We start from the raw sequence: 14,338 nt of genomic DNA on the forward strand, positions 1-14,338 counted from the left end.
TAGAAATGGGAAAAATATTTCAGAAGGCATTCCCGTCCTAGTGCTCCAGGTATGCCCCTTTGAAAAACCACTGTTTTCTACATGCTCATGATTCCTTTCTCTTTTTTTCAAGAAGCAGATTAAAGATCAGCACCCAACTGCCTCTTTCTTAGAAGAAAGCATGACAAGCAAGCAAGAACCACCATGTTCTTTTTGGTAGGCAAAAACTGACAGGGAGAAAAAATATGATTCTTATTTCACAAAGTTATTTTTATTTGCAACACACTGTGATTCAACCTACAATCAATTTCACTCTCCTGCTATCTGTAAGCTACATGCTAGGATCACATTTTCTACTTTCTTTTTGAAACCTTCCACTTTAACTGGTTAATAAATCTTGACTAACACTACTAAAGAACTGTTTTAGGAAAAAGTGAATGCAGAAGACCATATACTACTGGCATTGCAGATATACTATCTGCAATGTATAGTATAATATCATATACTACAATAGTATAGGATAATACCATATACTATCTGAATGCAGAATACCATATACTTCAACTATCTGTATCATAAAATATTAGAACGAAGGGGGTCACTGAAAACAAATCAGTCCAATTCCCTACTTTAAAGTAAAATACTTAAGTCAATTAAAAAAGCAGTTATCCCAATATCTTAACTCCATGTCTGTTACACTCTCTACTCTACATTCTTTTCAGATACAAAAGTTTAGTTTCATTTTTCTTTTACCCAATGGCCAATTAAAAAATAATCTTCAAGCCAATCATCATTACATGTTTATTTTTTTAAATTCAAAGAAAGAATTAAGTTCTGAGGTGTGACTGCCTGTAACTTCTTGACTTTCTATTATAAGATATAAACTTCATTTCAAAATATACAAACAAATCAACCTATTTTCTTCTCATAAAGTTACTTAATTTCTTCCCACTTATAAAGGTAATATAGTCTTTAAAATGCAAACTCCTGAAAACTACAGTTTAGCTTCAGTTTAGATGTTTGAAGCAAAGGCTAGCATGTTTTAAGGAATACTAGTATAGTCCCCTGGAGAAGGAAATGGCTACCTACTCCAGTACTCTTGCCTAGAGAACCCCGGGGACCGAGGAGCCCGACAGACTATAGTCCATGGGATCACAAAGGGTCGGACACAACTGAGAGACTGAACAACAATAACAGTATAGTTTAACAGTTGATTCCAGGCTGTCATCCAGCTCTCTGGGAATATGATTTGTTCAGCACTTCAACTCTGAAGAAAAACTATGAAGAGGGATCCAAGAGCATGTAACTAAACTGAAGAGGAATAATGCAACTGAGAAAAATAGAAAAAATAACCAAATTACAGATGAGTGATGGGTTTTCCAGGAGTTTGCTTACAAATTAATTTTCTATTGCAGATCTCGGCCCCTCAACTTCTTTTCCTAAAGAAAGCATCACATACTACTTCTTAATGGCAAGCTTAAAAAAAAAAAAAAAAGTAAATGCTTTTTAGATTTTCCTGAACTCTATTACTCTATCCACCCCACTCAGACCTGACTTTAGTGTTAACTTCTTTCTTTTTTCTTTTCCTTTGGCCACACAGCATGTGGGATCTTGGTTCCCTGACCAAGGATCACACCCATGGCCCCTGCAGAGTCTTAACCTTACTGGACCACAAGGGAAGTCCCCTAGTGTTAATTTCACATTCACATTTTCAAACCAAAAGTAATTCAGCCCAAAGTTTCTTAGAAGGAAATCTTTTACTAGATAAATGTCGGGAGGCCAAGTTTTCAGTACAATACAGAGATACAGGGCTCTGTATCTGTACTACATCCCAGCTGGACAGCTCTCTCAGCAGTAGTCACCAGATCCTGGTATCCCTTCCCAGTGAAGGGTAACACTTCACCAAGCCACATGAAGTGTCACCGGGCTTAGGAGACACCAAACAACTACATCATATCAATGTAAAGACAATGAGAGCAAATAATCATACTATTCCTTGTCAAATATATACTGTGGAATTCATGATAAAAGATTATCGCTGGAAGCTTCATTTATCATTCCTATCAGGACACACTAGGACAGTTTTGGAATTACAAAGAATCTACATTAGCAGCGCAAACTGACACAACTAATAAACATTAGGGTTCTAAAAAAATCTTTAATAGTTAAAAATCTCCAATTAACTTTGTGTAATACATGACCAAAAGCCATAGAAATACTTTTCCTCCCCAGAGTTTGTGAGCCAAACATAGATTCTTTTAATAAATAGAAAGGGACACAAATTTAAAATAACTTAAGATCTTTTACTGGCAGCCTCAATATAACAGCTGGAATGTTAAGACACTTACTCATATAGAGTTGAACATTTTTGTTTTGGGTTTATGTCCCACAGCTTCTTATTACGGACAACATACTCATTATTATGCTGTTCATACAGAGCTTCAAATTCTTCTACATCCTGCCGAAGGTGATCAGGCACTACAAAGGGGCCCACAGAATTTAAACTGCGTTTGCTGATAAAACAAACAAACAAATGATTTTCTTGTGAATAATAAACTTCTAGGTGACCCAGAATAACATTTAAATTGGAACAAAGATAACATGTTATTCAACTTTTGGATGCAAAAACACGCTACCAGAGAATTTAATGCAGAAAAGTTAACTTTTCACAACTTTAGTCAAGAGTGCTGAGTATATTCTTTTATTAATACTTACTCACTCATGTTATCAAGAGTAATTTTTTTTAAGAGTAATTTTTTTTAAAACTTCTGATTTAGAAAAAACAATGTTGTATTAATTGTAACGTGCTAAAAAGCAAAATGAAAGGTTTTATTACAATGGTGATCAATTTAAGTTAAAGTGAGATTGAGACTGGTAACTACCGCACAATTGCACTCATCTCACACCCTAGTAAAGTAATGCTCAAAATTCTTCAAGCCAGGCTTCAGCAATACATGAACCATGAACTCCCTGATGTTCAAGCTGGTTTTAGAAAAGGCAGAGGAACCAGAGATCAAATTGCCAACATCCGCTGGATCATGGAAAAAGCAAGAGAGTTCCAGAAAAACATCTATTTCTGCTTTATTGACTATGCCAAAGCCTTTGACTGTGTGGATCACAATAAACTGTGGAAAATTCTTCAAGAGATGGGAATACCAGACCACCCAACCTGCCTCTTGAGAAATCTGTATCCAGGTCAGGAAGCAACAGTTAGAACTGGACATGGAACAACAGACTGGTTCCAAACAGGAAAAGGAGTACATCAAGGCTGTATATTGTCACCCTGCTTATTTAACTTCTATGCAGAGTACATCATGAGAAACACTGGGATGGAAGAAACACAAGCTGGAATCAAGACTGCAGGGAGAAATATCAATAACCTCAGATATGCAGATGACACCACTCTTATGGCAGAAAGTTAAGAGGAGCTAAAAAGCCTCTTGATGAAAGTGAAAGAGGAGAGTGAAAAAGTTGGCTTAAAGCTCAACATTCAGAAAACGAAGATCATGGCATCCGGTCCCATCACTTCATGGGAAATAGATGGGGAAACAGTGGAAACAGTGTCAGACTTTATTTTTTGGGGCTCCAAAATCACTGCAGATGGTGACTGCAGCCATGAAACTAAAAGACGCTTACTCCTTGGAAGAAAAGTTATGACCAATCTAGATAGCATATTCAAAAGCAGAGACATTACTTTGCCGACTAAGGTCCGTCTAGTCAAGGCTATGGTTTTTCCTGTGGTCATGTATGGATGTGAGAGTTGGACTGTGAAAAAGCTGAGCACCGAAGAATTGATGCTTTTGATGCTTTTGGTGTTGGAGAAGACTCTTGAGAGTCCCTTGGACTGCAAGGAGATCCAACCAGTCCATTCTGAAGGAGATCAACCCTGGGATTTCTTTGGAAGGAATGATGCTGAAGCTGAAACTCCAGTACTTTGGCCACCTCATGCGAAGAGTTGACTCACTGGAAAAGACTCTGATGCTGGGAGGGATTGGGGGCAGGAGGAGAAGGGGACGACCAAGGATGAGATGGCTGGATGGCATCACGGACTCGATGGACGTGAGTCTGAGTGAGCTCCGGGAGATGGTGATGGACAGGGAGGCCTGGCGTGCTGCGATTCATGGGGTCGCAAAGAGTCAGACATGACTGAGCGACTGAACTGAACTGAAAAGGTACTTAAAAAAAAAATTTTTTTTTTAAAGAGTATAAGAGTCTTAGCATGCTGCAAAGCTGGAGCAGTGTTGAGTGTGGGCTCTAAACCGGATTGCTGGTTTAAACTCTGGCTCTGCTGAGTATGAGCTTTGTGTCCTTGGGCACAGTCAACTGCACTGTGCCTGAGTATCCTTATGTGTAAAATGTATACAACAGTATTTATCTCCAAGAAAGAAGAATGGATTAGATGAGTTTATATATACATAAAAAGCTCTTAAAACAGTGCCTGGCACATAAGTGCTATCAAAATATAGGCTGTTATTATTTAAACTTAAAACAATTCCCCCACTGAAAGAGTCCACGAAAATATGCAAAACAACTGTTACTACAACTCATTTAAGAAATGTGGGGGGAAAAATTTGTGGGGCTTTGGTCCATAAAGGAGTATGAGATAAAAAAACTTACTGCTCTTCATTAGTTTTATTTCTTGCATCTACCTGTCTCTTGAAAACTCAGTTTCAACAACCAGATCCACTGGAAATTGCTAATACCTAAGGCTGAACCATATCACATAGAGCCTCCAAAATATCTTCCTAGTAATTACCAACAGGACATTCTCTTCACTGACCATTTTAGAGAGTATTTTCTAGGATTTTCCAACAGTATCCTGCACACAGTAATAAGTTCTCAACCTTATCAAGTGAATGTTATCAACCCTCTGATTTTAATACAGTTTATATCAATTCTTAACACCGACAGCCCACACTATATAAATAAACCACAATGGGTCACATCAGGTTGTTATAACAGATGCATGTCTTGAGGCAGAGAAGTTAGGGAAATAAAAAAAGACAAGTTTAAAGGACACAGATTAATATATCTTTTAAGTTAAAATAAAAGCAAAAATTTTCAGACTGTGCTTACATATGGTCTTCACCTGAAGTGAAAGTCTCACTGTTTGGTGTGACTGAAGGTGTTCCAGATCCAACTAACATAGGCTGGTTTAAAAAACAAAAATGAGAATGATTTTCCACCTTTACCACTAAAACTGATGAATGCTCATATAAATATGCACAAAAACTGCCAATATATATGACTTATCTAAATTTTCTTGTGAACAGGGACATATAGTAATTAAATTTTCAACAGCCAAAAATAGGCACAAGCTAACATTTAGATAGTTTCTGAAACTCCAAAAAATTTTACACTATCACTGTGGAAACTCTCATTTTAGATAAACTACAGACATATAGTCAAAGAGAAAAACAAAAGTTGTACTGGAACTTTTAAGCTACTGTTATCCGCCCCTATTTTCAACCCTTGCCTCCCATTTGATCCCGCAAATGTTTGACAGCCATTAAGAACCCACCGTAAGACTTAAAAGTAATGCCCCAGTCATCTCACAGGCTTGAAGCAGAGCTTTAGGTGAGTGGAAGGAAGGAGTCTATCAATTCTGAGACTCTGTCATGATGGTTAGTATTTAGCTTTTTTTTTTTTTTTTAAGTCTTTATTGAATTTGTTATAATACTGGCTCTTGTTGTTCATGTTCTGGTGTTTTTTGGCTACAAGGCATGTGAGATCTTAGCTGCCCAACCAGGGACTGAATCCTCTCCCCGGGCACTGGAAAGTGAAGGCTTAACCACTGGACCACCAGGGAAGTCTCAGCATTTTTACTTTGAATATTTAGGTAACAATCTCATTAATTAATAATAATATGCATCATGTCTTGTCATACAGATGATGACATGAGGGCACAGGGAAGTCAATTTGCCCAAGGTCACAGAGATAATAAAAATAATAATTGGTAGAACCAAGGTTAAGAACCCAGGTCTGCCTGATCTCAAAGCAGCCCTGGTCACACTGATGAACAGCCATAAAAAGTGCTACATTACGACAATGATTTCACTAGGAAAAACCTAGAAAATGAAAAGGATAATAGTCTCTGTTAAGAATTACTTACATACAACATGAAACTTCAACTTCCTCAAAATGTAGAAAACTCACAAAACATCTTTAAAGCCTAGAAAATCTTTCTCTACAAAGTTCTTCAAAACATCCCAAGAACTAGTTAATTCTTATTTATAAACTCAATTAAGAATCAATACAGAAAATACTCCATACCTTTGAATCTTTTGGCTTCTTTTTCTTGCCTTTGTTTTTTATCTTGGTAGAATTAAACTAAAAAGTAAAAAAAAAAAAAAATTATTGAACACTCAAATAATAATATTATGAAGCTACCATATATTATAAAGATACCATTTTGATTTTCATAGACTGGTCCTAAGTTGAAGTCCATAAAATGTTTACCAAAAATTAACACTTTAGTGTGTTAAGCCCCACTATTTTGATTTATAATAGAAAATAAGAAAAATGCTAAATGACACCTAATGCTATATAACTAAAATTAATCGTTCCAACTTAAGATGCTGGTACTCATTTTCAACAAGGTTTATGCCATTTCAAGTAACTGATGAGATTTATAAAGTAATTCCAGCTATGTGCTTATCACATTTTAATGATTTTTCTTTACTAACCAAACTAGACATTCAGCACTTGGCCAGACACCAGGGGACCAACAGTGAAATTAAAAGCAGCATCCAACTTCCCATGGGGTCATGTCATCTGTGCTTCCACAGCCAGATAGGATCTGACTGAATGAAGACAAAGTTTTAAGTACAGACAACGTGATCCTAAAAATATCATTAAACAAGTATGTCTCTGTTCGAAAACTGCCACAAACTAATTAAGGAAGACAGCTCTGGAGTTACTTTAACTTTTTAAGCTCAAGTATAAGCGACTCAAAGTCCATTTGTTTTCCTTACAGAACAAAACATAATTTTAATCATTACAAGGTTAACATTTTATTTTTATGCCATCAGATGACTCAAGAACTCCCTTCCTATGTCTATGATTAACATTCATTAGTTGTGAAAATTTATGGACACTGTCTAATTTAAGCTGCAGAGTGTGCTGTCTGTTGCTCCAAGAGGAAGACTGGGATTACCCTTTCTGAGAAAATGGCCATGTTACCCCGAAGTCCTCCAGATTTGGTTCTGCAGTGCTTCCTGGGATATAAACAAACGCCGGGTCCTCCCCTCCTCCTCTGGCTTACACAAATTAGAATATGACATTGAAAACGACAGGATAACTTACTGGCACATCACCACTGTCCTGTTTCCTTAACACAGTGCAACGGCTGTCTGTTAGAAGATACAGATGGTTTTGTAAGGAAACGAAACGTTTATATTGCCGTACGATACACAAAGTCCTTAAAGAAAACCACCCCAGATACTACTAACATCCACTATGTCTACTCCTTATTTGGCTTTGACACAGTTTAGTTTAGAAACCAAGAGCAAAATGGCTGACTCAGTGGAAAACCAACTACTAAGAATCACGAAATTTCAATCTAACTCAGTACAACTTGAGTTTTTTCTAGATACCAAACTCTATGCATGCTAGGTGCTGGGAATACAGAAATGTATAGAAAAGTCCCTGCCATCAATAAGCTCATGTTCTGCAAACTACACAAGAGAGGCAAACACCACAGCCTAGTGTGCTAAAGGCCACAGTAAATGCAGTGGAAACAAAGCTGACAGAGGAATGAAGTCAAGGGGAGCAGCCCAAGGAAGGGTCAGGGAGGGCTGTGGGCAACAGAGGACTTCGGATGAGCAAGCAGGAGGCTGGAAGTGAGCAGGGACAGCACAAGGCAGTTTTGGGCGCAGCAGGAAGTGAAGTGTACATTCCGTGCGGAGACGGGAGCACGCTGCTGAGCCCAGACAGACACTGTGACTTCAACCTGCAGGCAAAAGGAAGGAAGTGTTTCCCAAACAGAATACTTAGAGAGGATCAGACAGATGTTCTAGAAGAGTCAGCAGAAGCAGTGTGAGAGAAAGGTTTGGAGTGGGAGGGTCAGAGGCATGGAGACCTGTTGGGGACTACTGAGATCATGGAAAGGTTATTAAGATCCTGGCCTAGGGAAATAGAGATGGACAGGGAAGCGCAGATCAAAAATACAGCTTACTTGACTTGGCAACAAACTAAGTAAGGGGTGAAAGGCAAGAGGAAGGGTCAAGACCAATTTCAGCATTTCCTGCTTGAAAACAATACATAAAGCATTATTATCTGAGATAAATCTCATGTGGCTTAAGCCATTCCAAGAGAGAGTTATGCACATGGGATCCAAGAGAGAGTTTGGGTCTCCCAATTATCGCAGCACTGGTGATGCTATTGAGCACTGTTAATTTATAAGATCAGTGGATTTTGAAAAGTTTTTAACCAATGCAATTGTTCCTTTAAATGAAAGGAGATAAAATTGAAAATGTTGGGGTAAGGGTGAGAGGCAGAGGTAGTGGACTTGAAAATCTGCTGGCTGGTCATTTGGTTGGTGGCTTGCAACTCTGTGACTGAGAGCAGAGAAACTCACAGCTAGATGGACTGGGTTTTTCAGGCATAGAACACAAGAACCAGAGAAAATGCACAATGAAAGGGAATTGTGTCCTTTGAAATTGTCCCGTGCGATCCAAACATGCATCAAGTTTTGTAAACTCAGTCCCAGAAAAGCATTTTATTCCCAGCAGCAGCAAACTGAGAGCAATCAATCCAGGATATCAAGAAGCATGTCATCCCCAGTCATGAAGCAGTGTCCCTGGAAAATAAAGCCACCTATATCTGAGTGTGCTCTCTCCTAAGAACCACAACAAAAGTAAGCTTTTCAGTTTCTTATATTGTATCTGAATTTCATAATGGGTAACTCTTTAGTACAAGGCCAAAATCTTTTCATGTACCCTTTAAAACAAATAGCATGAAATTTGAGTCTAACTCCTGACAATACATAAAACAGAAGTCTGATGAGAAGGGAAGAGGAAGAGGGCAGGGAGAGACAGTATCCTAAGACATACATGTAGTACCGAAGATAAGAAATTTAACTTCAGGATTGAAGAATGTGTCTAATTCTGGATGTCAACTGTCAAATCCACCTCCGTGTTCACAGCCGGGCGTGGACTCTACCCCTGCACCAAAAATTTCCTCTTCCCGAGGAGGGGAACCCCTCAGCACTTTTCCTGGCCCTCTCTTCTCCCATATAATAGTTACTTGTATATTCATTTTACTCCTTTTTCTAAACATAAGGTCCTGAGGGCAAGGACTAGCATAAGCATTTCTGAATTCCCTGTTATCACACCTAGCACAAGGTGTTGAAGGCAGCAGTAAAAGATTTCTAACAAACTGAGTTAGGGGTGTAGCTGGGCCACAGCCTCCTTTTCTGACTCCCAGCTCTAGGCTCTTCCCACCACAGCAGATATGCTATCTGTTCTAGATTCTGCAAACACTGCCTCTTTCTGCAGGCCAATGTTTCCTTGAATGCTACAAATCAAACCATTTCCTAAGAAACCTCATTCCCTTAATATATATATCATCTTTGCCATGACACTGTCAAAACACCTACAATGAGAATAGTCCCTGTAACGTATCCATCTGAGTGTCCTGAGAACACTGAGATGCATAGAGTAAAAAGGCTTTAGTATATGAAAAAAAAAATCACTGTTCTTAATACTAACTTCCCCAAATAAGCCAGATGTAACATAATGATTTTCATTATTTTCTTTGTTAAGTATCTAAGTAAGCCAGATCCTTTGAAGACTTTTTCCTTAGACACAAATCGAAACTGTCCACATACCCATTATATCAAAGAACTCGTCCAGGGCATTATGCAGTGCCGGGAACTTGTCTCTGTGTTCTTCCAGCAGCCATATTAAACACCGTGCTTCCTTCAGTGACGTAGGCTCATAGAAATAATCAAGTTGCTTTCCTTCTATAGAGCCTAGCTTATGACCATATTTCTCATTCCAGAGAAAAGTCATGATGCTAAAATCAAGCTCCTTAAGAGGAGCCCCATAACGAGAAAAGAAAGGTCCTGTGGCATCTAAGCCTATAATAAAAACAAAATCCAAGTCAGAAGAAGGGAGGATTATTTGCTATAAAATTACATTCAGTTTCACATCTTGGAAAGCAGTTCTATTATAGTTTGCTTACATTTTCAGTGAAAACATTTAAATACTTGAGAATAAACTTATTCAAGCTATTATGGATTTTAGAAACACCATTTCACATGAATATGCTAAATACAGTAATTCTTACCTATTAGTTGAAAAAGGTGGGCCAAAGGCTTCTATTATTCTAGCTATTTTTATTAGACTTAGGAAAAAACAAATTTTTTAGTATTTATTCTTATTTATTTGTGCTGAGTCTTAGTTGTGGCATGAGGGATCTAGTTCCCTGACCAGGGATTGAACCTGGGAGCATGGAGTCTTCCACTGGACCACCAGGGAAGGCCCAGAAAAGGAATTTTTTAAAGGCATTAAATTCCTTTAAAAATATAACAGTAACTTTTCACTACTTTATAATGATTTTCATTCCAATTAGTACAAACTAACTAGATTTTACAATGCTTTTCTACATATATTCTATAATAACAAAACATCAATAATCTATGGAACTTCCCAAATGCCCTTAAAACAGAAAACAGGTGAACTCTTCATCCGACACCTTCAAGAATGCACCGCATCCCCTCGAACACCATGGCCCCTTGTCCTCCTCACGAGATTCCAGCTGGTCACTATTCCCGATCTTCCTCCCGGTTCTACAATTTCAGAGGAAGGGGTGGCTGCGCCCTCATGCACTACTACTGAGAGGAGGTGAGCCCCTACTGTGTGCTAACACAGCCACCAAAAGCAGGGACTGGCTCTGCTCTCCCCCCCACAGCGCTAACACTGGATGGGGCACAGGTTCTCAGTCTGCAAATGAAGCAGAGCCTGCCAAGTCAAAACTACCCCAGACGGCTGAGCCTGCCAGATGCAACAGCTTTGCAGAGGTCATGTTACATATCAGTGTATTTAAACACAAGAATCAGCGACCATGTGAAATACATGATACAAGGTTTAAGGGAATCATGGATGAAGAAATACCACATTCAAATCTCCAAATACAGCTCAAATCAGAGCGTGTGCTCAATGAGAGGAAGGCAGCAGATCACACCTAGTACTGAAATGTTAACCCCGCTCCTACTCAATTTAAATTAATCTTTGTTAAATAAAGCAAATTAAAGTAAGAAATATCAAACATTTTATCATTTCCTTGCCTGTTTAGCAGACACTAATGGCAGTGTCACTTGGGACTAGTTTTATGGGGCCAGGAGCCCGTGGAGACGTAATGTCCACAGCAGCAACATTAGTCACCAATCACAGCAAGTGTCCTGCCACCTCACTGTGCCTCCTGGCAGACACTTACCAGTATATTCTCTGAAACTAGTGTTCCATCACTTCCCGTCTCTAAGGCAGGCCAGGCTGGCAATCTCTACAGGCTGCTGCTATAGCTCCCGCTAGCCTTTCATCCAATCGCTGCCGACTGAATCGTCTACTGGGCTAGGAACTGGCCACCTTGGTCACCAGGACAAACAAGGCCACGGTCGGTGCCCAAGGACCCCATCCTCTAGGGTTAGTTGGCAGCTTTCTCTGCCACTGCCTTCCATGGTCCCTGAGTAGGTCTGGTAAAGAGCCTGCTCGAAGGTTCTTCCTCAACCAAACTAGGAAAATCAGGACAGAGCGCCAGAGTTTTATGATCCTGTGATTCACGCTGCTCAAGGTCAGCCCCAGGACATTTCTCTTGATTCTTAGATACAGATCTGCCATAGGTGATCCTAACCAATCATCCACAGCTCCATCCACTCTCCCCTCCAAACTCTTCACAACCCCAGAGGGCACCCCTGCGGAGCTGACTCCAAGGGGTGCTATTCACCCAGGGGAGTGCCTGGTAGTCACAAAGTTAACACACTGACAATAGTTGAGCATAACACAGGATTAGACTTTCTTACTGACATCTTTCACAAAAGCACAAGGTAACCTTTCTAGAGAAAGAAAGTGAAGTTGCTCAGTCGCATCCGACTCTTTGCAACGCCATGGACTGTAGCCTAACAGGTTCCTCTGTTCATGGGATTTTCCAAGCAAGAATATTGGAGTGGGTTGTCATTTCCTTCTCCAGATGTTCCCAACCCAGGGACTGAACCTAGGTCTCCCGCACTGTAGGCAGACACTTTACCATCTAAGCCATCAAGGAAGTCAACTTATCTACAAGGTAACCCAAAAATTGTGAACTTCAGGAAACAGTGTTCTTTAACCATACAAATTCATAGTTCTACATTTTAAAAAATCATAAATGATAGTAAAATGAAGAAGGATTCAGAGATCTGTATTTATCCTCCTACGAAACTGCATCTCTACAATTAAGAGACATACCAAAGCTATTAAGTTTCTGGATCCAGGTAGCTAGCTTTGGCTCCACTTCTTTAAGCTCACTCAAAACATGCAGAAATACCCTTGTCTTTACTCTGTTCTTTTCCTGGATCAAATGACGAATAACATAGTCCACTGCTTCATTCAGGAAATTTCTGCTAGAAAAACACGTTGTGTAGTCTTCTGTGGTTAAAACCTTCCAAGAAAGCAATTCTTTGAGAAGCTTGGAAGTATTCAGTATCCCGGACTTAATCTTGTCAGCGTACTGCTTTATGCACTGCAGAATTCTGTCATCAAGGAACTGGCAACTTTGGACACGGCTGATAGTTTCTAAGGATAAATAACAGTGGACAGTAAAAAGGAGAAAGAGGACCAATTTGCAAAAACATAAACTGTGAAAAATTTAACCTAACATTGTGTGTGAAAGTGAAGTCAAAGTGCTAGTCACTCGGTTGTGTCTGACTCTTTGAGACGCTGTGGACTGGAGCCTTGCTAGGGTCCTCTATCCATGGAATTCTCCGGCAAGAATACTAGGCTAGGTAGCCATTCCCTTCTCCAGGGGATACTCCCAACCCAAGGATCAAACCCACATCTCCTCCGTTGCTGGCAAATTCTTTACTGTCTGGGCCACTAGGGAATTACATAGCAATATAATCCATGACTCAGATGTATTCTTTATGTTGTTTTAAATAACCTAAGAACTTTTAAATTAGATATATAAAGTATTTAACTTTAAAAGTGCCTTTAAAAGACATGAAACTTCACAGTAAATCAAACATATCAAGTATCTTATTTCCTTCACTGGTACCACTCAGGTAACACCTAAAAACTTAGTTCCTCTAAAATAAGGTTACTTCCCACAACAATCTTAACTGAGCCTTATCGACAACTCAAATTTTACATTTAATAAATATGTTTCAGGCATAAATGTAAAGCTTTTTTTCCCTCCTCGAGTTGAAGGGATCATCACTTCAGGTATAAAAACAATATTTGGTTGAATTTGGATAAATATGTGTTATTTATCTTACTGTTGAATCCTAAATCATAGACCTGTGGAGTTACTGATTGCAGTATCTCAAAAGTGCATCTTCCTACCCAGGCATTTCCCCCCCAAAAGTGGCCATTTAACCTCTTGATGCTAATACAGTAAATAACATACAAATATAAAAAAATATATAAAGTAAATGATGTTCCCTAAAATTTTTTTCAGTAAAAGACAGTTCCAATTGATTTCTGAAACATTAATGGAATAACCAGTCAATCCTAAAGGAAATCAACCCTGAATATTCATTAGAAGGATTGATGCTGAAACTCTAATACTCTGGCCACCTGATGCAAAGAGCCGACTCTTTGGAAAAGACCCAGATGCTGGGAAAGATTGAGGGCAGGAGGAGAAAGAGAGTGACAGAGGATGAGATGGTTAGATGGCATCCATGACTCAATGGACATGAGTCTGAGCAAACTCTGGGAGATAGTAAAGGACAGGGAAGCCTGGTGTGCTACAGTCCATGGAGCTGCAAAAAGTCAGACATGACTTAGTGACTAAACAACAACAAGATGAAAAACAAAGACAGCAAAAGGAAATATTAATGCTGGCACAGTCAACAGAGTAGAAAATGAGAATTATTTACTTTAACTCAAAACTGAAAGTAGTCCTGGGGATACAGTGCACAGTACAATGACTATAGTTAATAATACTGTTTCGTGTATTTGCATGTAGACCTTGAAAGTTCTCATCATGAAAATAAAAATTCTGTATGTATGCTGGTGGATGTTAACTGGATTTATTGTGGTAATCATTTTGCAATATATAGAAATATCAAATCATTATGTTGTACACCAGAAACCATACATTAATTAAAAAAAACAAAACACAAAACTCGAAAGTAAATGTGTCCACAGGACAGTAAATCACTGAG

General features: G+C 38.9%; 1 protein-coding gene across 9 annotated transcripts in view; it reads right to left on the minus strand.

Annotated features, from left to right (window-relative positions):
• Positions 1-14,338, minus strand: part of TTC3 (tetratricopeptide repeat domain 3) — a 129,488-nt gene that overhangs the window by 37,984 nt on the left and 77,166 nt on the right. For all 9 annotated transcript variants that reach the window (XM_040264149.1, XM_040264113.1, XM_040264095.1 and 6 more), the window contains 6 exons: positions 12,423-12,749; positions 9,809-10,060; positions 7,285-7,331; positions 6,253-6,309; positions 5,056-5,129; positions 2,328-2,492 (listed from right to left, as the gene is read on the minus strand). In XM_040264149.1, coding sequence (XP_040120083.1) covers positions 2,328-2,492; positions 5,056-5,129; positions 6,253-6,309; positions 7,285-7,331; positions 9,809-10,060; positions 12,423-12,749 — 922 coding nt within the window. The remainder of the gene's footprint in view (positions 1-2,327; positions 2,493-5,055; positions 5,130-6,252; positions 6,310-7,284; positions 7,332-9,808; positions 10,061-12,422; positions 12,750-14,338) is intronic.

Source organism: Oryx dammah, unplaced genomic scaffold, assembly GCF_014754425.2.
Source record: "Oryx dammah isolate SB20612 unplaced genomic scaffold, SCBI_Odam_1.1 HiC_scaffold_2, whole genome shotgun sequence".
NCBI classification, from domain to species: domain Eukaryota; kingdom Metazoa; phylum Chordata; class Mammalia; order Artiodactyla; family Bovidae; genus Oryx; species Oryx dammah.